This window comes from Dreissena polymorpha, chromosome 6 (assembly GCF_020536995.1).
Source record: "Dreissena polymorpha isolate Duluth1 chromosome 6, UMN_Dpol_1.0, whole genome shotgun sequence".
Lineage (NCBI taxonomy): Eukaryota > Metazoa > Mollusca > Bivalvia > Myida > Dreissenidae > Dreissena > Dreissena polymorpha.
In genome coordinates, this window is record NC_068360.1 from 18,078,211 (window position 1) to 18,102,269 (window position 24,059).

Below are 24,059 nucleotides of genomic sequence, written 5' to 3' on the forward strand. Positions count from 1 at the left end.
AGCTGTTCCTGATCAAACAGCAGAAACTTGTGCATCAAGGATTCTCAATGATTTCATTGCTAGGTGGGGATGCCCATTGTCAATACTTAGTGACCAGGGGCAGAACTACGAAAGTTCAGTTTTCAGAGAGTTATGCAAAATTCTCGAGATAAAGAAGATACGAACCAGCCCTAAGAACCCCAAGTGCAACGGACAGGCAGAAAGGTTCAACAGAACCCTGGTAAGAATGATCAAGGCATACCTCTGTGGTGAGCAGGACCAGTGGGACATGATGTCTAGCTGCAGCCTACCGGTCGACACCCCATGAATCAACTGGCATGACACCAAACCTTTTGATGATGGGAAGAGAAGTGAGACTCCCGTCAGAGCTGGTATTCAGCAGGAACCCCAGCAGTGAAGAAACCACGTCGTATGTTGACTACGTTGCAGCACTTAAAGAAAAGATGCACCACGCCCACCAGGTGGCAAGGGAACATTTATCTGTAGCAACAAAGAGACAGAAAGAAATATATGACAAAAGACAATGTGTGCATTCATACGAGCCTGGAGACTTTATATGGCTTCTTGAAGAGTCAAGGAAACCTGGGATTACACATAAACTGGAGATGTCTTACGAAGGCCCTTTTGTTGTAAAGCAGTCGCTGTCCAACGTCAACTTCAGAATACAGTTGGATCGCCATGGAAAAGAAAAAGTAGTCAATCACAACAAGTTGAAGCCGTATGAGGGCACAAACGCACCAAAGTGGCTGCAAACTGAAAGAAGAAAACTCAAGATGAATAAGGAATAATGTGATTCATGACAATTTGATGTTCAAATACTTGACATTTTGTACTGTATATAGATGATTGCTAGATATTGGTTCTACAAATTTCATGCAAGTTTACAGATGCGATGTAAAGTACAAGTTTTGTTTGTTTTGGTGTTCAAATTGCTATTTTACGGATGTCATGTACGATGAAGTTTCTTCACAATTACATGAAGATGTTAATAAATGTCAGTTTGTAATGGAAATATCACTTCACATTTTTATGTGTACTTCAGGAGATATGTATTTGCTGCAACTATACTGTGTTATTGCGTCATTAATAATGTGTTTAACTGCTGTAAACAATGCTCAATCAGATGTTATAATTTGCATATATGGGACCAATACTTTTAAAATATAACTAATGTAAAGCTGTTATGAAGGCACATGTGAAAAGTAGAAGAACAAGAATCCTGTGATACAATGATGTTTGGCGAGATAAATAGGGAAATTGTATATGCTTGGGGAAAAGAACAGTATGACGGAGAGCAGTATGAGCGTGATACAGTTTGGGCATAAATATTATAAGGAGTAGTCGACAGGATGTTTGCTGGTGCAAACGGGGTGAGAAAATTGCAAGGAGTACAGAGAGAGAGAAAGAGAGAAGAGAAAGGACTTAAAGAGCGAGCAACTATTCCGTCCAGATACTGCATATGTAACAGATTTAATGCAAAACGCTAGTACAAGTTGGTAAAAGTAAATTCAATCTTCTGTTTTAGAATCATGGAAGAGCAGACGAAGTCAGGCCACGGCTGGAGTGACAGGAAACGGTACCAGTGTCTGCGCTGCTACCATGTGACTGGTGAGGAGAGAGTTGGTCCCCGGTACCGGATCATGGACCATTTTCTACGCCAGCACCTTTCACTGGATCAGGTGCCTTTCCATTGCAAGCTGTGCCTGTTTCGCTGCTACCAGTTTGAGGATCTGCAGCGGCATGCCAACAATTTTCCTCGGCACAGGGTGTTGTTACGAGAGAAGGGGGTCGAGGATAGTGAAAGCTATCTAGTAAAGAACCCAAACCCATACACCGTGGGACCTAGGGATGTTGCTCCAGTGGCCGAAGACACGCTGTCACGGGCAGTGGAAATCACCTTCCCTGACGGATTGGACTTTCTGGACAACATGATAGAGGCACAGCCATGTACGCCAGGACCTTACACCCCTGCCAGGCTGGAAACACCAAGGCCAAAGGCGAGTACGCCATCTTTAGTACGCCACGCAGCACCATCTCCAGCAATCCTGGACAGCCTTCCAACTATCGAGGAGTGCAGACAGCTGAAGGGGAACAAATCAGATGCCTCCTCCTCATCGTCATCATCCTCTTCAAGCAAGACTTCATGCGAAGGCTGTCGTCAAATAATGAAGGAGATGGAAATCATGAAGGGCATGCTGCGAGGTATTCAGAGCCAGCTGGAGACACAGGGCACCACAAACCAGCAGTTGGCCATGACCATGGTCAATCTTGCGGGAGCCATCACATCTATGCGTGCACAGCCTGTCCAGATGCCTCATGCCGTTCCCGTGACACAGCCTACAATGCAGACAGAGGCCCCACATCGGAGAGTAGAAGAAGGAATCAGGGAGCGCGGTCGTCATCAGGACCATAAAGAAAACAGGCGGCCACAGTGGCACAAGGAGAACAGCAACCACTACCACCGCCGGGATCGCAGTCCATTGCACCGAAAATGAGAAAATTGTAAAATAATGTAAATGAACATTTATCACAGTGCTGTAAGTTAGTGTAAATTAATTAAATAGTATCACAGTAATTCATAAATATTAATAAAACTTAACTTTGTAAGATTTTATCACAGACATTGCTATACTACACTAATATCTAATGTATTTGTATCTTGTGAATTAATAAATGATCTCCTTTATATCTAGAAGATAATAAGCATTATAATTGTATTGTGAATTTAAAGATGCTCAAATGAAAATCCAGTTTTTTTAAGTGCACAAAGTTGGTGCTGACATTTTGTAAATATTTTAAAGATGTTGAACTTTGTTGTTAAAGTTTAAAGATTGTTATACATGTATGTGTGTGTAACCATGAGTTTAAAAGTTTTTTAGGCATTAAAGAGGGACCTTTAATGTTAAGGAGGGGGTAATGTCATGACCCCATGTTGACATTTTTATTAAATAGGTCACGAGAACATGTTTGTTTTTATGACCATGTTTTACATTTTAAACTCTATGTCAAGTGTTATTTCTTATTGCATTCAAAACTAAACATCTTATTATCAACATCTACTATGCTTAATTTACCGTTTGTATGGTTCATATCCGTGTAAAATCCATTTTTGTTGGTCACTACAATCACATGTTTGTATAGACGCCATATTTAAAGGAAGTGACTTTTGACCTTTTGTTGAATTATGGGTAGTGTACATTGACGACCTCTGTCAAACTTTGTCAGCAGACAGTTAAATCTCGTATTTTCGTACTAGATTTATACATCATGCGAAGGTTTGATTTTTATCAAATAATTACAGTCATGTGTATTTATATGTTCTAAACCTTATTATAATGCTTAAAGAAACATTTCCAGTCATTTTAATAAAGTGTTTACTGTTTAAACTTTAGGCGGTAACTCTGTTTATTTTGAGGTGATCGGTTACGCTCGGAAGACGCGCGGATGGTGCGCGGTTGAGTTATTGCTCGGATTAATGTTATGACCGCGCAAGGCTCGGACCTGCTCGGAGCCCTAGTATATAAACCCTGGTAATTTCACAGTCAGGGACTCTGATTTTTTTGGAATTAAAGGCACATTCTTATTACTAAATTTTTCTCTAATAAGTATTATTTTTAGGCATTTTCATTAAAAGTAAGTTAGAAACATTATTCATATTTTTGCATATAATAGAGTTTTTGAATAAGATTTAAGACTAAGGTATAGGGATATTTAATCCTACAGTTTTAAGATTGATTGAGCATTGTAAATGTGAGTTTGAGAATTGTATTATTCATGATATACTATTGATGCAAGTTAGTTAAGAATAAAATTTGTTGAATTTTATTTGGTTGTTTATTTTAATTTTTATTTGAGAGTCATTAAATGACTCAGGCTATTATCTTCAGTTTATTTTAACAGAGTCCATTTTATTTAAAATGTTTAAATACAACTTAATGAAAGAAAAGTTGGTATTACACCAAGAGTAGGCCCGCTATCACATGCGTTAAGGAAAAGAAAATTAAGAACCGCTCGGCTCGTTACAATATTTTCTGTACACTTCTTCAATTAACTAACATCAATACACGATTTTCTTCGTTATTTCAAACATTCCTGACAGGCTACCACTTTGTTTACATATTTCGCTAACATTTTGACGCGCGTAGGTAGGAACTCATTACCGCTTCCGAAATGTGTACTCATCCGATGTTTGACGGAAAGGGCCGAGAATGTGCGATTGTGGGTCAAGTTCCCCACGGGTACTACTTCCCCGTACCCCCAATTTTTCCATATCCAAACTTTTTGTACCCAGTTTTTTCGTACCCAAATTTATTTTCGTACCCATTGTTTTTCGTACCCCAATTTTTTTTTTCCAATTTTTTTCGTTCCCAAATAATTATTTTTTGCATAGTTTTTACTAACCAATTTTTTTCGTACCCGCAAACACAATTGTTGTGATGTAGATAAACTTAAACTGATGCTTTAATAGCCATCCTCTTCAAAAGCATCGTCACACCAGTACTGTCAGTACTTTGATTATATAGAGGAAACCAGTTGTGGGCAAGTGATTAAATAATGTAACCTCGACTACTTTCTCCTTCTGGCAAGTTTGTGTTCAAAACAGGCAAGTGCGAAAAATGTTGATAGATGCTAAAGGTTGCTCAACTTTGGGTTTAAATATCTGACGAACAACGACATTTAAAACAAAGTGCTACGGTCAAATTTAAGATAATTGTTTTAAGATTGGATTCAGTTATTTAAGTTGTTCCTTGGATGAGTTGCGTGATGCCCGGACACGTTTTGCCAAGATATATGAATCAAAGTACTGGTGTGACGATGCTTTCGAAGAGGATGGATATAAAAGCATCAATTTAAGTTGATTCACATCATCACAATTGTGTATGTGGGAACGAAAAAAACATTTGGTACGAAAATCTTGGGAACGAAAAATTTATGCCAAACAAAAAAATTTGGTTACGAAAAAAAAAAGAGTACGAAAAAAAAAATTTGGGTACGACGTAGTACCCCTGGGGAACTTGACCCAAAATCGCACATTCTTGGCCCTTTCCGTCAAACATTGGATAAGTACCTCGAAAGCAATAGTATAAATACACATTTATGGCGTAACATTTGGTCGAAAGTCAACAAGACCTAGAGATTAAAAGAGAAATGTACTTTGACGCACAATATGTACCGGTACTTCGAAGTACAACATTGTAATTCGACGTTCAGTCTTTACTGACCCTTGGGTGTTAGCCAATCAAAAGACGCCTTACATCTGTTGCTTTTAGAGATATTTGACATTGAACATTATTATTATTAGTTATACCAAATTATGCGACTATCGACCGCTAACTAATAGATATTGAGCGTATTTATTGAACATTATTATTATTATTTATACCAAATTATGCGACTATCGACCGCTAACTCATAGATAGTGTGCGTATTTATTGACCTGGCATAGCGGAATTAACCCCTGACTTATGCAAATAATTGTAAACACAAAATACAACCAAACCAGGAAGGTTATTATACATTTTTAATCCCGTAATCGTTTGGTAACTGTTTGGTTACTGTTGGGAACGTCCTACACAGTAATGCGCTGGACCGTGATATTCCGCCTCGCATAGTCAATAAATACTCACAATATGCTTGATAATTTTATTTTTTAAAAAGGTAACCTTGAATCTTCTTCAAATGGGTATATATCTATTTCAATGCATTAAATACTCGAAACTTCTTTGTAAAATGTGATTTTTAATTTTGATTTTTTTGTTTATTTTGTTCTCAATTAAAAAAAGAGATTTTAACATTTATTATAAAGAAATCTGAAGGAAAAGCGGCTCATGAGACAAGTGTTTTGATCGGCTGTTAAGAAAATTTGTTCGTTGAAGTACAAACATGTATGTCGAAGTACAAATTGTACTTCAACGTACAAATTAATATACTACAAAGTGTATTTCATTTCGTACGTCGAAGTACAATTTTTGTACTTCGACATACATATAGTACGTCAAAGTACATTTCTCTTGTCACTAAGTAGGTCTTGTTGACTTTCGACCCAAATGGTACGCCATACACATTTCGTAAGCAGTATTGCGGTCCTACCTTATAATGCACGTCAAAATGTAAGCGAAATATGTAAACAAAGTGGTAGCCTGTCAGGAATGTTTGAATTAATGAAGAAAATCGTGTATTGATCTAAGTTTATTGAAGAAATGTACAGAAAATTTGTTAAATAAGCAATAGCGATATTTTTCTCAGCCACATAATTGTTGATAGTTTGATATCACAAAATGAAAGTGAAAGTAGAACTGTAAAAAATGACATCCTGTCAATGTGTTGTTTTTGCTGGCACGAGAGGGCGATTACACTCAATGTGTGCACATTTTTTGCCTTAGGCTTTGCCAATGACCTTTATATATAGTATGGGTGGCTTTGTTATTATGTATTGCTATCATGTAACTGCATGATTGTGTATATGTTTACAATACGCAAAGCATTAAATTTGATATAAATATACTGATAGAGGCATCTAAATGTCCTCTACCAATTTTTTTCAAATTATGCCACAGGGGTCAAATTTGACCCTGCCCCGGTGGTCACACAATTGAACATATGCTTATATAAGGCCTATTTTGTGAAAAATTTCAAAATCTTCCCGTCCATAACCATTGGGCCTAGGGCTCATAAATTTGGTATGTAGAGACATCTAATAGTCCTCTACCAAATTTCTTCAAATTATGCCCCTGGGGTCAAATTTGACCCTGCCCTGGGGGTCACAAAATTGAACATATTCTTATATAGGGTCTACCATTGGGCCTAGGGCTTCCAAATTTGGTATGGTGTGACACCATATAGTCCTCTACCAAGTTTGCTCCAATTATGCCCCTGGGGTCAAGTTTGACCCTGCCCCATAGGGTCAGAAAATTGAACATATGCTTATATAAGGCCTATTTTGTGAAAACTTTCAAAATCTTATTGTCCATAACTGTATGGCATAGGGCTACCAAATTTGGTATGTAGTGACATGTAATAGATCTCTTCTTAGTTTGTTCAAATTATGCCCCTGGGGTCAAAGTTGAAACTGCCCCGGGGGTCACAAAATTAAATATATGTATATAAAGGTCTTATTTTTTGAACATTTTAAAAATCTTCTTGTCCATAAACATTGGGCCTTGGGCTACCAAATTTGGTATGTAGTGACATCTTATAGTCCTCTACCAAGTTTGTTCAAATTATGCCCCTGGGGTCAAGTTTGACCCTGCCCCGAGGGTCACAAAATTGAACATATGCTTATATAAGGCCTATTGTGGGAAAACTTTAAAAAATCTTTTGTCAATAACCATATGGCATAAGGCTGCCAAATTTGGTATATAGTGAAATGTAAGAGTTCTCTTCTTAGTTTGTTCAAATGATGCCCCTGGGGTCAAATTTGAAACTGCCCCGGGGGTCACAAAATTGAATATATGCTTATAAAGGGCTTATTTTGTGAAAACTTTAAAATCTTCCTGTCCATAATCATTTGGCCTAGGGCTACCAATTTGGTATGTAGTGGCATCTAATAAACCTCTACCAAATTTGTTCAAATAATGACTGGTGTCAACTTTGACCCTCCCCTGGGGGTCACTAAATTGAATAAACGCTTATAAAGCGCCTATTTTGTGAAATCTTTAAAAATCTTCTTGTCGAAAACCATTCTGACTATGGCTACCAAATTTGGTATGCAATAACATCTTATAGTCCTCTATCAAGTTTGTTCAAATTATGCCCTTTGGGTCAAATTTGACCCTGACCCGCGGGTCACAAAATTGAACATTATATACGCTTATATCTTGCTTATTTTGTGAAAACTTTTAAACTATTCTTGTCCTTAACTCTAGGATCTAGGGCTACCTTGTGTATGTACATATAGTGAGATATAGTAGTTTGCTCAAATTATGCCCCTGGGGTTAAATTTGAACAAGCCCAGGGGGTCACAAAAGTGAACATGTGCTTAAATAGGGCCTATATTTAAGTAGTTGCACATGCCGAGAATATTTGTTTCAGCCTTTTTTCAGCAGTGAAGCGATACAGGTCCATCATGGCCCTCTTGTTACTGATAAATTTCATTGTTTGAAACCGTGAAATAATCATTTTTAATTCACTGATATTTCTCTATAAACCACCGGAAAGCATAAAATAAATGGCACTACATACCAATTTTGGTAGCCCTATACCATACGGTTATGGACAAGAAGATTTTAAAAGTTTTTCCACAATATGGCTTATATAAGCATAATTGTTTATGTTCAATTTTGTGACCCTCGGGGCAGGGTCAAACTTGACCCCAGGGGCATAATTTGAACAAACTTGGTAGAGGACTATAAGATGTCAATACATACCAAATTTGGTAGCCGTATGCCCAATGGTTATGGACAAGATGATTTTTAAAGTTTTCACAAAATAAGCCCTTTATAAGCATATATTCATTTTTGTGACCCCAGGGCAGTTTCAAATTTGACCCCAGGGGCATAATTTGAACAAACGAAGAAGAGCTATTACATGTCACTAGATACCAAATTTGGTAGCCCTATGTAATACGGTTATATAAGCATATGTTCAATTTTGTGACCCTCGGCACAGGGTCAAACTTGACCCCAGGGACATTATTTGAACAAACTTGGTAGAGGACTATAAGATGCCACTACATACCTAATTTGGTAGCCCTAGGCCCAATGGTTATGGACGAGAAGATATGTAAAGTTTTCACAAAATAGTCCCTATAAGAGCAGTGTTCAATGTTGTGACCCCCGGGGCAGGGTCAAATTTGACCCCAGGGACATAATTTTAACAAATTTGGTAGAAGACTATTAGATGTCTCTACATACCAAATTTGATAGCCCTAGGCCCAATGGTTATGGACGAAAAGATTTTGAAAGTTTTCACAAAATAGGTCTTATATGAGCAAATTTTCAATTTTGTGACCCCCGGGGCAGGATCAAATTTGACCCCAGGGGCATAATTTGAACAACTTTGAAAGAGGTTCACCCAAAAACATTCCTGAGAAATTTCATCAGAATTGGACCAGTAGTTTAGGAGAAGAAGATGTTTAAAGGAAAAGTTAATGCACGCACGGACGAACGCACGCACGACAGACACATGACCATGACATTAGCGTGGAGCTAAAAGTAATATTTAAAGTACAAATTTAATCTACCAATGTGTACAGATACTACTTAACATATATTTTACTGTATTGAATGTATGAACTAGTTAAAATATCCATTAGAAAAAAAGATCAGGGTGTGAAATATTCATTCCCTGAAGCATTGACCCTGGAGCTATGTTTATATATCTTTAAACGCACTGATTAAAGAAGTTAAACAATACATTGGTACAACAGAGGGAAAATCATCCCCTCTTAACAACATGATACATAATTATGTTTAATATTTTTGGATCTGTATCTGGATCTGGATAGGTACACACCTTAAGGTCTGTGCGCTGTGGGAGAGAGATGAGACTGACTTACATTTTGGATTTAATTTAATTCACTGAAATTCATCACTGATGTTACAGTATGATCTTATTGGATATAGATGTACATGATTGTATCACGCAACATATATTAAATAATTATCAGTATAAATTACTGTCATGATTTCAGTATCATTTAAATGATTTCACTCAAGTTTATCATTCATATACCTTAATTTTGTAAATATTATCAATAAAACTATACTAGATGCAAACATATTTGAAATAATACAGTTTGATATACTGTATATAATGTAACTACACATCCAAGCAGTCCATCAAACCATTGCAACCGAGCCACCTTGTGTGCCAATGCACCAGCAGAAAAGTCAAATGCCTTGTAACTTAGTGCATTTTCTATGTATAACATCAAAATTAGTTACAGGTACATGTTTACATTTGTATGTGTTTGAACGAATGTATAATCTTTAATTACATCATCTGACCATGCATGTCATTGATTTCAAAATCAAGGCCCTGGTCTGACACATTCAGAAATTAATTTTTATTGAACTATGTAAAGGCAATCTAAATCAGGCACTGATTTTTCTTGTTTTCAAACAGTCATATATCAGTTGTGGCCTCTCGGAAATGACCCATTTGTGCTTACTTGTCACAACCTTAAAACTTTCCACACTTCAATGATAGCAAATCTAGGTTTAGGTGATCTTCAATGGTACATTTACACTTTAGCTGTGTCACAATTAGAGTGCTGGTAAAGATAAATCACATATTTAAATCTAGGCCATGTCAAACTCAAAAGTTCAAAGACAAATGAAAGATGTGTTCATAAATTATTGTCCCATTGTTTACTACTGCTGTGAGTTTTTATATAATATAACTGATGACCATCATGTGAGAGAAAAATCACATTATCTTAGCATATCAGGTTTAGCAGCCATGTTGATAACAAAGTTGGCTAGTTTTCAACGCCGCTTCTGGGGATCAAACTCGCAGCACAACCTCCTGTAATCAAAGTCGTCACTCTACCACTAGGCATTTAGGTAGATTCTGAAATTGTTCGATCCCTCGAGAGCAACCAAACCAAAAATTAAGTCAAATATTGCCGACTCAGTTTTATCGAGTCTGTTCATGAGAGATAATGGAAGGTGCAAAATCTCTTACGCCCCCTAGCACCGCCTTATAGTGATAATATGGGCATCTAGCAGTTTATATGTGTCTATCGCAACCGTTGTTTTTATGTCCCCCACTATAGTAGTGGGGGACATATTGTTTTTGCCCTGTCTGTTGGTCTGTCTGTTGGTCTGTTGGTCTGTCTGTTTGCGCCAACTTTAACATTTTGCAATAACTTTTGCTATATTGAAGATAGCAACTTCATATTTGGCATGCATGTGTATCTCATGAAGCTGCACATTTTGAGTGGTGAAAGGTCAATGTCAAGGTCATCTTTCAAGGTCAGAGGTCAAATATATGTGGCCAAAATCGCTAATTTTATGAATACTTTTGCAATATTGAAGATAGCAACTTGATATTTGGCATGCATGTGTATCTCATGGAGCTGCACATTTTGAGTGGTGAAAGGTCAAGGTCAAGGTCATCCTTTAAGGTCAGAGGTCAATTATATGTGGCCAAAATCGCTCATTTTATGAATACTTTTGCAATATTGAAGATAGCAACTTGATATTTGGCATGCATGTGCATCTCATGGAGCTGCTTATTTTGAGTGGTGAAAGGTCAAGGTCAAGGTCATCCTTCAAGGTCAGAGGTCAAATATATGTGGCCCAAATCGCTTATTTTATGAATACTTTTGCAATATTGAAGATAGCAACTTGATATTTGGCATGCATGTTTATCTCATGGAGCTGCACATTTTGAGTGGTGAAAGGTCAAGGTCAAGGTCATCCTTCACAAGGTCAAGGTCATCCTACAATGTCAAACATCATATATGGGGAACATTGTGTTTCACAAACACATCTTGTTTTCTATTTTTTCACTTCATATACATTTATATTTGTTAATGCAGCATCAACATACTAAAACAATATCCCGGAAAGAGATAAAACAATGCATTTATCAATCAATATCAACCGTACTTTCGTTTGACAACTGATCACGCATGTACAATGTGAACCTAAATTTAGTTTTAGTGCAGATTCGTTTATACGACACAAATGCACAATTTTGTTTTACGGTTCATTTCGGCTTACAGGACTGGGAGGGTCACGTGAAATATTGAATATAAAATATATTTTTATAAACAACTGGTAGCAAGATGAGTTGCAGATAATTGGTCAGTAACCACATTTTAACTTACTAGTTTGACCTGTTAATTCTTTTCAGCTCAATTCAACAGTGAAAAATGCCCATAATATCTCTTTAAGCAGTATTCAATTCTCAACACGAAAGTGCTGGAGTAATTGATATCGAGCATGCCGAGGGACCAGAAAAAAAGCACTGGATTAATGTTTGAAATAAAATCAATTGATTATTGACAATTCTTATATTTGAGCCAGGTCACAGGAAAAGGGCAGTCTAATCAGTATTCAATTAAACTATTTGTTATTGTCAGAAAACCGCTTCTAAGCAAACAGCTTTCAAGCGACTGCAGGCTGATCTGGATCCAAACTGGCCTCAATCGCTTTAATGTCTCTTTTACTGTGACACAGTTCATTTAACTTTAAAATGATATCAAGTACTAAAATAGAAAGAAGAATACAAACCAGTAATTTGAGTAAAGAGTTTGTTATCAATGTTGTATTTCAGGACAGCTTGGTGATCTGCAAATCCCATATGATATGTTGATATCGGGTATCATAGTCAAGCAATAAGTCGCAAAATGCTCAAATAGAATTTATAAAGCAAAATGTGACTTAAATTGATACTAAAAATACCAGTATGCCAGTTTTGCCGTGTCAAGATCAAGAAAGTCATTCATTCATATCGAATGTATCCTTCGAATTCCATCCATTGTTGTCATTAGCGGAGATTTAGTGAATAAATAACTCATATATCCTAAATGACAGTTTCTAAATAGCCAAACAAGCCGATTTATGCTGTAAGAAAGTTTTGACACGAGTGCAACTTTTTCTCATGGGCGCGGCCATTGTTGTATGTTGAGGCACGAACGACAACTCTGCTGTCAGAGAATGTTATAAATTAAAATCAGCGAGGTATGCCGATTTGAAAAACCGAGTTATCACAATCGGACTGGCTCGGTCTTTTACATAGGTCGCCATTGTGAAGATTTTTGTCATGGTATCATAACTTAGACGATGCTGAAGCAGCATCGTCAAAAATGGAAAATAAGTGTGGTTTACTTTGTAACCATGTGGTGATGTTCTGAACTAAGTTCCAGAAATTCAAAGTAAACGTTCGTTACAATTCATATGGTTAAAAGAGGTTAAATGTGTAATGTATTTCTCTTGTATTTGCATAATAGCTTTGCTGTTTTTAACAATTCCGCTTCCGTTTATTGTGGTGAAATTGACAAAATATTGACATAGTGATATAATTAAAAATATTAAGATATTCCGTTACACAGCTTATATCTCTCACGATAAGACACTAGTAATATAAAAAACACACGGTAAGTGATGTTTAAAATGCTTGTTATCTTAAAGAATTTATGCATTTAATGAAATAAACGTGTCATACTAGTGCAGTTTGTTAAGGCAATTTAGGTATTTTCAAGTATTTGATGTTCACTTTACAAATAGAAGTAGTGCAAAAACATTTATTGTAAGGGCATTTGAAGTGCACTTTTTTATCACATATATATTGCTTAAGCACAGCATATACAGAAAACATATTTTCTTTTTATTTCATCAACGCTTTCTGTATTACTGACCGAGTTCAATGCTAAATTAGTTGGGGCATTATTTTCATTTTGAGGAAATATTAAGGACATGTGTAATAAAATGCATGTATTGTATGCATTCATAAGCCTAATTTGATGTTCATGTAGAAGTGAGACCAGTGGCGTTGTTTTGTTGCTTGATTGCAATGAAAACGAAGACATGTTTTGCATGTTTGCTCTGTACTGCTTTTGTTTAAAAACACGACAAAACTGCAGACGCGAATCACTTTGATACATTTCCAAACCACTCTAAAAATAAAAACAACAGGTATTGATATTAAATAATATAAGGAATAAAATGTGCATACATTGTAAATGGTTCTTCAATCATTTCGAATATTTGAATTGATTGTTTGGAATAAACATTTTGTTAATACATTACACAAAAAGCAATGCAAAAATGATACATCTGAAACAGATTTGTTTTGCATATATTAACCTTTTTATACGCACAGCCACAGGATACAAAAACATTAATCGAAATTGAATGAAAAGTAGAAATATAACGAAATGGAGATATGATTAGAATCGTTGAAACTCAGTGGTGGTTCGGATTATAATTCTAGTTACAATCACTGGAATGTCATTTATTTTATTTTATTATTTCAAAAGTAAATGCTTTAGTGCTCGATTTGTTTTGGCGTTTGCGATCGGTCTTTGTCCGTCGTCCGTCCGTCCGCCCGACCACATTTGGTTTGTAAACACTCTAGAGGCCACATTTCTTGTCTGATCTTCATGAAACTTGGTCAGAAGATTTGTCGCAATGATACCTCGATCGAGTTCGAAACTTGGTCATGCTGGGTCAAAAACTAGTTCACTAGGTCAAAAAAAAAGATAAACCTTTTAAACACTGTAGAAGACTTTTCATGCCCAATCTTTATATAACTTTGTCAAAATGTTTGTCTTAATGATATGTTGGTGGAGTTCAAAAGTGTTTCCGGTCGGTTGAAGAACATGGCAGCCAGTGGGCGGGGCAGTTTTCCTGATTTGGCTATAGAGAAACCTTGTTAACACAATAGAAGTCACAATGTTTGCCCAATCATCATGAAACGTGGTTAAAACGTGGTTTTATTGATATCTCGGACGAGTTCGAAAATGGTCCAGATCGGTGAAAAAAAATGGCCACCAGGGAGCGGGGTATTTTTCTCTATATGCATATAGTAAAAACATGTGAACAGTCTTGAAGTCACATTTTGGCCCAATTTTCATGAAATTTGGTCAGAACATTTATTTTCTAGATACGAGCGTTGAGTTCGAAAATGGTTCCGGCCCGTTGAAAAACATGGCTGCCAGGGGTTGGGCGCATTTTCTTTATGTTTATATAGTAAAATAAGCATGTGAACACTCTAGTTTAATCGAATCAATATACTACAGGTAATATGTTAAGTTATTTGTGTGTCTTTGAATAAAATTAAGCTCAAAACCAGTATCTTAAAAATTCAAATATACTTTTAAGAATCAGGGTCAAGAGGTTTATAAAACTAGATCAACAGGTCAAGCCTTATACAATTGGTGTCTGTGGACTCAGGTGAGCACTGGTTATGGCCATTATGGCCCTCTTGTTCTTTATACGATTCGCTTATATGTATGTACTTTATATTGACCAAAGAATCTGCATGAAAATGTTCGTGACAATGGTCGATTGGGAAAGTTATTCTCGAAATACTATTTCAATTTTTAAAATAAACAACAACGTTCAATATTTAAAGGTTTAACACTTTATTTAGCAAATTGCAATAATTGCTCGCATGCGGCTTTGGTTGCCAAATATAATTACTTAAATATTTATTATGTCAAAATGAGTAAGGTTTGTCTTATCGTTCGATCTCGGAAGAAAATCAGTCATAAATTGAAATTCATACAGACATTTGATCTCCAAGGCATGTTATACCAACGGGAATTATAATAATACAACCGAAAAGTCAGTTTTAGAAAAAAATTCAAAACACAATCATGTAAAACTGTTTTTAATAACAAAAACACGTTTCGCTTAAAATGATTCCATCTATGAACAGTCATTAAAAACTTTATTAACTTAAATTACTGAACTCAGTTAAGTGTTATTAATTGTTTCTTAAGCCGATATCTTGAATAATTCATACTGTTTGATTTCTTACATGAACGAGCTGAGAGTAAAATAGCGACGTAGTTTTTATGGGATATTCTATATTTTATATTTGATGATTTTATATCTCGTTAAAGAGTATTAAAAATCCTGTCAGTGTTTCATAATAAAAGCATAAATTTCGTGTTTGAGAAAATAATATAATAACATTACAACCAACGTGTGTACATAAATTATAAATGTATAACTCCAAAACGTATTTTTTATTATTGGCATTCAATCTTGCAATATTGATAAAACTCATTTATGAAATTTCCGGTTTTACTGTTAATGGCCAACAGTTTCACATCAATTACAGAACACCATATCACACCAACAGAAAAGAAATATATTTATATGTAGGTTGGAAAAATAGAAGTGGCAAAGCATTCTCACTTTGTATTACACAAAGTTTGAAATAATAGTGCTCTTTTATCACCCAGATGACTTTACCTGTAACATGTGCAAATGGAGGATCCATTCGACGGAACGCAAGTTCCATTGTTTAAACACGTAGCATCTTGGCACTGTATTATTGGAATTATTTGGTTCAATATTTATTATTTTGATAATTTGAAATTACCTCATGTTGGAAATTTGCTCATGTTTTGGCAAAGGACATTGTATAATATGTCCAATTATCACACGACACCAATTATGATAGACGTGATTTCTCGTTATCACTGTTTACGATTAAAGTTAAAATACTCATAATGACAACAGTTTATGTGTTTCGGACATGCTCATATGTTTGACAATAACGTGTTTGTTTTTAAGAACACAATGTCAAAGTAAACATTATGTTCATTCTCAAACATGATCAATCATTTAAAACCTTGAGAGCAGCTTTTGCCTACATATTCGGCGTCACACACACACATTTCTAGTGGAATGTCAAATATATTCCGACAGGTTCCTTTATTTTCACATTGAACTTGTTTGCAATTATCATTATCTAAAAAAAACATTTCTAATAAAGATTAATATTCACGGGTCATAATAAATAAGCAAATTTATGTGTGTTTTTGATTTTATAACTGCCGATATTCAAACTGTCTTCATGGCTAGCACAACGAAAAGTGGTGTTGTCTTTGCACTTACCAAATATTATGTCAAGGACACGCTTTGGTTTCGACGTTATTCTGAATGAATTCAAATAGGCAATGAAATTATTTAAATAACAGTTAACGGTAATTAAGAAATAATATTTTTCTATCATGGTTTGTTGTCGAATAACCCACAGTAAGGAGTATAGATGCGTAGGAATTAAATCACGAGTGCGAAGCACGAGTGATTTGATAGCACGCATCTATATAACTTACTGTGGGTTATTCGACAACAAACCATCATAGAAAAATATTATTTCGATTCTAACACGATTCTGATTGATTTGGTTCAAGCTTAAGGACGTGAACTATATTTTTCAATACTCCGCCCTTCTAAGTACTAAGTTCACTATTTAGTGACGTCATTGAATTGTACAAACATATGACGTCATTTTCATTCATAAATATTTTGCAAATGACGTCACTTTCATTGAAAACAACATTCGTAGAAACTTAATGACGTCACGTTTATTGATGCTACTGAAAATCTGACATGCTATAAATGTTTTCTGAATTACGTTTCCTAACAAATAACATTCTTTGTAGACGTGGTTATGCCACTTATCACCAAATATACAATTTATTGTTTCATTACATTTATATACATGCTACATTTATTACATTTCTTTTAGAGCGGGTTTTAGCACGTGCATTTTACTGCAATATTTTCTTTATTTATTCGGAACTATTTTCGAAACATTAAGCTCCGCCCATAAGTTATTGCAGAATAACCCACACTTGATTTCCTTCTTTGTGTATAGAAAAAAAGTCGCGTGCCGTGTTAGAATGTAACATAATATATAAACAAACTGCTTTAAAGGGACAAATATGCAACAACATTTTAAAAATAAATAAACTGACATCATAAACAATCACCGCATATTATCAACGCCCCACACACAAAACTGAATGTCTGCTATGTGGTCAGGAGGGTGTGTTGTCCAGTCTACACTTAACTTGATAACATCTGTTCAATTCAAGCCGTCGCTTTGATAGACATATTTCATAAAACGCGGACCACTGATCATAAAATCCAAGCTTCTGAAAGCAATATTAATAAATACTGTATATTTTAATTATCTTAATAATAATGTGATTACGTTCAACTTTGAGTTTGAAAATCAGAAAAACAACGGCGCTTTAAGAATATCGCGACGGTGAAATGTTAGATGATTATTTTTAGATTTAATTCATTTGCTCAATGTGATTCTTTGATGTTTCCTGTCATGCCTGATCACTATACACCAATCCACATGGAAAACGGAGCGCATTATGGAACGCCAATGCTGCCTTCTGATGGCACTGGTCTTTATGTTCTGTTCATGTACTTAGTTGTTTTGTGTAAACTACATTTTGTCCTGTAGAAACATCATTTCGTTCTGTGCATTTGTCATTATGTTGTGTGCATTGGTCATTATATTGTGTGCATTTGTCATTATATTGTATGCATTTGTCATTATGTTGTGTGCATTTGTCATTATGTTGTGTGCATTTGTCATTATGTTGTGTGCAATTGTCATTATGTTGTGTGCAATTGTCATTATGTTGTGTGAATTTGTCATTATGTTGTGTGCATTTGTTATTATGTTGCGTGCATTTGTCGTTATGTTGTGTGAATTTGTCATTATGTTGTGTGCATTTGTGATTATGTTGTGTGCATATGTCGTTATGTTGTGTACATATGTCGTTATGTTGTGTGCATTTGTCATTATGTTGTGTGCATGTGTCATTATGTTGTGTGCATTTGTCATTATGTTGTGTGCATTTGTCATTATGTTGTGTGCATTTGTCATTTTGTTGTGTGCATTTGTCATTATATTTTGTGCATTTGTCATTATATTGTGTGCATTTGTAATTATGTTGTGTGCATTTGTCATTATGTTGTGTGCATTTGTCGTTATGTTGTGTACATTTGTCGTTATGTTGTGTGCATTTGTCATTATGTTGTGTGCATGTGTCATTATGTTGTGTGCATGTGTCATTATGTTGTGTGCATTTGTCATTATGCTGTGTGCATTTGTCATAATGTTGTGTGCATTTATCATTATGTTGTGTGCATTTGTCATTATGTTGTGTGCATTTGTCATTATGTTGTGTGCATTTGTCGTTATGTTGTGTGCATTTGTCGTTATGTTGTGTGCATTTGTCATTATGTTGTGTGCATTTGTCAATATGTTGTGTGCATTTGTCATTATGTTGTGTGCATTTGTCATTATGTATATACCATTGCGTAAAGTGAATATGCCAATATGTTCTGTGCATTTGCCATGCCGTTCTGTTATCGGAGTTGACACCTAACATGACGGACAAAGGAGTTTTTTTTCAAGTAGAGGTATTCCATAATAAACACGTACTTTAAATGATTAAATTCTTTTTATTTGTTTTGTTTTCTTGCAAAGTATAATAAGAAGCTTTGCTTCTTTTATTTTTATGTTAAAAGTTCCGAAATATAACGAAGGATTATGGTTCTCCATGAAGAAACGAAGTGGAAGGGGTAAATATAGTTTAACATCTGTAAACGGCCGAATTGTTTGCATATCAGTTCCTTTGTGCTATATTCAAGAAATAATGCCGTGACTTCTAGATGAATGTCGGATGATTTTTTTCCTTCAGTTTTTCTCCAAAATTGTGTCTGTAGCTGAGTGTAGGAGGAGTGAAATATATATATCTGATCAAGTATATATATATAATCCAATTTAATATTTAAAGAAGCAAATATAAAAAAATGGCACAATTTAGGGTAGGAACGTCAAAAATACTAAAATCAAACAACTCTGACCTAAACTAGCTTTCAGACGTGTACTACCCCGCCCAGCGATTCGAAATAGTGTCAATGTTTAAAGTGAAGCTTTTTCATTCGGAGTATAATTGTCCAAGCTAGACACTTTTGACCTAGATTTCTTGCAAATGTGGACCTATGAAATGGCGCGAATAGTTAATTATGCAGCGGTTCAGTAAAATACCATTATTATTTTTTTTGCGCGGCAGGATTTTATCAAATTAAAACTCACTACACTGTTTTAATGGCAACCAATCTTAGAAAGTCCTGATTTAAGAATCATTAAGAATCTGAAGCACACACAAAAGTAACATAAAATAATATAACGATAATAAAGGGTTTAGTCTTATTTAGTATGTGTGTAGTATGTGCTTTACTGATCTAGTCTTACGTGTGATAAATGAGTACATTATAAGTGAATATCCTCAATGACAAAATACACATACATTCGAACACCGTTGTTTCGAAGTCGTCGGTACCGGCGAGAAAACTTGAATATAATTCGAAATAACGCTTCGAATGAACTGAGTTCCAAATAACGATGTTCACATGAATATCAGTTTTGAATATTTATGTAGCAAAGCCAATTGACACTAATTATTTTCAAACTTCCCATATACGCCGAATATCTTTTTAAAATATGTTTCTTGTTGTTTCAGCATCTGATTTGAATGCAAGAAACTGATTGCAACATAAATACATTCACAAGCAGCTGTCGTCTTAAAGTGGTGTAACTCTCAAATCTGAAATGGCTACATAAATGGAAAACATTCTTAATAGATTGGGTCTTGGCTCAAATATGTCATCATTTGAACAAGAGAAGATAAATCCAGATATTGTGTGCTAATTATCAGTGCATGAATTTAAATATTTGGGGATTAACTATAGCAGCGATATGATGCGACTTCGAATTGAGAGCATGAAATATGGTCAAGGGTATAGTAATATTTCTAGGGCTTTGGATGAGCCAAAATACGATATTCCTAAAGAGATACTCGTTACCTTAATAGAATCAGGATTTAAAATTACAGAAATTTCGAAACTGTTGTCTGTATCTGAGAGGACAATTTACAGGCAGATGAACAAATTCAACATCACATGTTATGATTTCACTGACATAGATGATTTAAACCTTGAGACAGAAGTCAGGCATGTGATAGCAGAGTTCCCAAGAGTAGGCGAAACAATGATTCGACAGATTCTTCATGAAAAGGCAATAAAGGTATATAAGTATTATTTTTCCATAGTATGATATAATAATAAAATTAAAATAATACAAGTTGGTGATACATGCACGTAGCTATTGTAGACAGGCCGGCAGGCAGATTTAGAGACAGACAGACACACACACACACGCAGACAGACAGACACACACAGGCAGACAGATTTAAGGCAGTTCTGGTTTTGTCTGCAACAGGAATCTACCATCTAGTAATAACTAATATAAATCATAAATTTTATTTTAACTGCATGTTACCAGATCACGTTTGCGAAATGTTTTGCACAATATAGACCAGGTTGGTATAACAGAAAGGCTTCGTCGTAGGCTGCATCGCAGAGTATACAACGTGTCAGCCCCAAACCATTTATGGCATTTGGATACCAACCATAAACTTATCAGGTGGCATTTTATCATTTGTGGTGGTATTGATGGATTTAGTAGGTTTATCGTGTATTTGAAATGTGAAAATTACAATAAAGCCGAACCATTCTGCGGTGTTTCTCGGACGCTGTTGCCTCTTATGGAACACCATTGAGGGTACGCACAGACCAAGAAATGGAAAACATAAAAATTGCAGAATTTATGATTCGTGCATGTGGATTGAATAGGCGGAGTGTAATTGCAGGCAAGAGTACACACAACCAAAGAATAGAAAGACTTTGGAGGGATGTGTTTGAAGGGGTGCTTTGTTTCTATTACGACCTGTTCCACTTCATGGAATAAAATGAAATTCTTGATCCTTTGGATGAGACTCACATTTATGCACTTCAATTTGTCTTCAAAGACCGAATTAATGAAAAGCTTCAGCTTTGGAAGATGGCATGGGCAAGACATCGGTTGCGAACAGCACGTTCGTCGCCTCTGCGGCTCTTCACTGCGGGATCCTTAAACTGCCCAGTTGACATGCCAGATGCAGATCTAGATATGTATGGCGTGGAAGGAAATATTGAGTTAAATTCAGCTGAAATGAATGATACCAGACCGGCACTGGGTGCACTTGACCTTCAAATAACCGATGATTGTCGGCAAGAATTAGACAGATATTGTTCACCAAACTGGAACTCGAATAATTATGGTATAGATATTTACATAAAAGCAGTAGAAATTATTGGGAGACAAATGCTATAAATAATTTTAAGAAAATACATGTATCAGGATGGTGAAATTAACCTTGTTTGTTTTTAACGCATTCTCAGCTAGTAAGCAGATGCCGCTTCAGAACCACTTCTGGCTTTTATATTGGACAGAATGTTAAGTTGTTCACAAATTGTTCGTGACTGTACCAAGTATGATAATAGACTTGGCCGCTCTTCATAAATGAAAAACCGCCATGGATGATAGTCTTATAATGCAATAGTACTTTACGTAAGTCTTTCTATTTACGTGACATATATGGGATCATATGCAGCGGGTGGTTTTCTTCCATTTATCGGGTTTGCGCTATAAGTCAAACACTTAACCAAAGATCAAACTAGATACATGTAACGGTGTTAGTGGGAAAACATCTCTATTAAGTTCCAGAACCATCCACATAGTTCCAGTTTTACTTTAACCTATATGTATATACATTAATTAGGATTATATTTGTTGGGTTGTTCATAGAAAAATTGCACAAAACTTAATGCACTGTATTTGGCGTGTTGTACGAATGCTGAAGATCTAATAATACGCTTTTAAGGCTTTTTTGTTCAATGAAATATATCGACTCGCATTAACTACATTGCATTGAAACAGCAAATAAGTTCTTTGGTATTTACCCAACAGAATAACCATGAACAAAAGGGCCTTGAAGCAGGTCTTTAAAACAGATTCCAAGATGTGTAACTAGATGTGGCCGAAACAAACAATCTCTTAGTATCATGAACCTTCATTTGTGTCAAGAATTTACCTATTGCCTTTTTTTCCCCAAGTGACCCATATTTGAACTTTATATAGATCATACGGATCCATTTAAAAATTAAGCCACAATATACACAATTTTTACAAGTTTGATCTAGTTTTTTAACTGACCTGACCCATGTTCAGACCAGGCCTAGATATTATCAGGCAAAGATTCTGAAAAAGTTTCATAAAGATCCTTTCTAAATCGATTAGGACTTGTGACCTAATTTTCCCCAACGTGACCCATATTTAACATTAATATCTATTGTTTTTTTCATGCATTATTTAATTTTAGGCAATTATTCAAAGAGGCTGATGCAGGCTTTGCCACGGATAGATTAAACTCCTCCGGAGCTATTGTTAAAAATACATTTCCATCATCGAAAATCACAAACATTACCACATGCGCTGGCGAGTACCACAAATATTATCCACGTGCTCTTTAGAAAGAACACTTGATATCCAATATCAAGTGCGATAATTGTGAAATATTGCAGATCAATTTGAGCATCATTAACATTTGTGGAAGTGTCTACAGTCGTGGTGTATGCTCAGCAGTTCTTGTTTAAGAATTGAATAAAGACATAACAATACTTTTATTCAGTTATGTAATTTATAAAACTGAAACATTAAAATTTTAATACAACAACCCTTTAATAATAAATGTGTTCATAACAATAAACTGGAGATCAAACAATAATCATTATAACAATGTATTCCAACAGGTTTAACATGCAAGTTTGTCGAATTGACATCAATACAAAATAAAGCCAATCACAAAGCCCTAAAGCTCACATATTTGTTTCATGAAGTCAGGCCTACTATCAGATAACAATGAAAATAAATGCTTTTATAAAGGTTTCAATTTTTGCAAAAATAAGGCTTTTTACAGGGATTTCAGATACATGAAAAAGTTAATATGAGGCTACTTTTGACATTCCAATTTGATGGACATTTAACGAAACATCCATTTGAGGAAATAACCATAAATTCAACATGAATTACTGATGAATCTACTTTTTTTAATTGTCTGTTTATGATCTTTCAATTTTGAATTCCTATGAATTAAACGTCCTTCAACTGTAAATGAAAAATAGAAACAACAAAATAAACACTGCGAAAATCCATATGAAAAAGAGCATATTGAGGAAAAGATCAAGCACCAAATAGCAGATTTGTGTCTAGTTCTTTTTTTTAAATTTATTTAATGATTTATTTTCATTAGAAGCCATTACTCTGTCAACATTAAGTGGTTTGTATCCAAAGAGGAACTCGATCTGTATTATATAATGTTACACCTATGTATCTATAATAATTTAAATATGTGAAGCCTTTCATGAGTAATTAAGCAAAAAACAATGTTGTTTTTTTTGGAGGGGGGGGGGGGGAAAGGGCCATAACCGTGTACAAATTAGTGGTTTGTAACCCAATTCGATCTTGACCAGTATTTTATGATGCTCCACATTTGTACCAATAATTATTTAAATATATCAAGCCATGGTTGAGTTATCATAAGAAATCCATGTTTTTAGGGAATTTCAGTAAATAAAAGGGCCAAAATTCTTGTCAAAATTTAGTGGTTTGTAACCATAGTTGAACTTGACTTGTATTTTACGACACTACACATGTATACCAAGAATTATTGGAAT

General features: G+C 35.2%; 2 protein-coding genes across 3 annotated transcripts in view; both read left to right on the forward strand.

The window, feature by feature from the left end:
- LOC127834900 (uncharacterized) overlaps positions 1 to 20,517 on the forward strand; it is a 50,148-nt gene extending 29,631 nt beyond the window's left edge. Inside the window, exon 2 of one of the 2 annotated variants that reach the window (XR_008028273.1) lies at positions 19,967 to 20,517. Coding sequence is in view for 1 of the 2 variants with exons in the window: in XM_052361026.1 (XP_052216986.1) it covers positions 1,530 to 2,495 (966 nt within the window). In the remaining variant the exon portion in view is untranslated. Of the gene's footprint in view, positions 1 to 1,525; positions 3,756 to 19,966 lie in introns of those variants that run through there. The other variant, XM_052361026.1, reaches the window with a different exon arrangement.
- LOC127834890 (zinc finger protein 585A-like) overlaps positions 1 to 24,059 on the forward strand; it is a 124,614-nt gene that overhangs the window by 44,737 nt on the left and 55,818 nt on the right. The gene's annotated exons all lie outside the window — the stretch shown is intronic.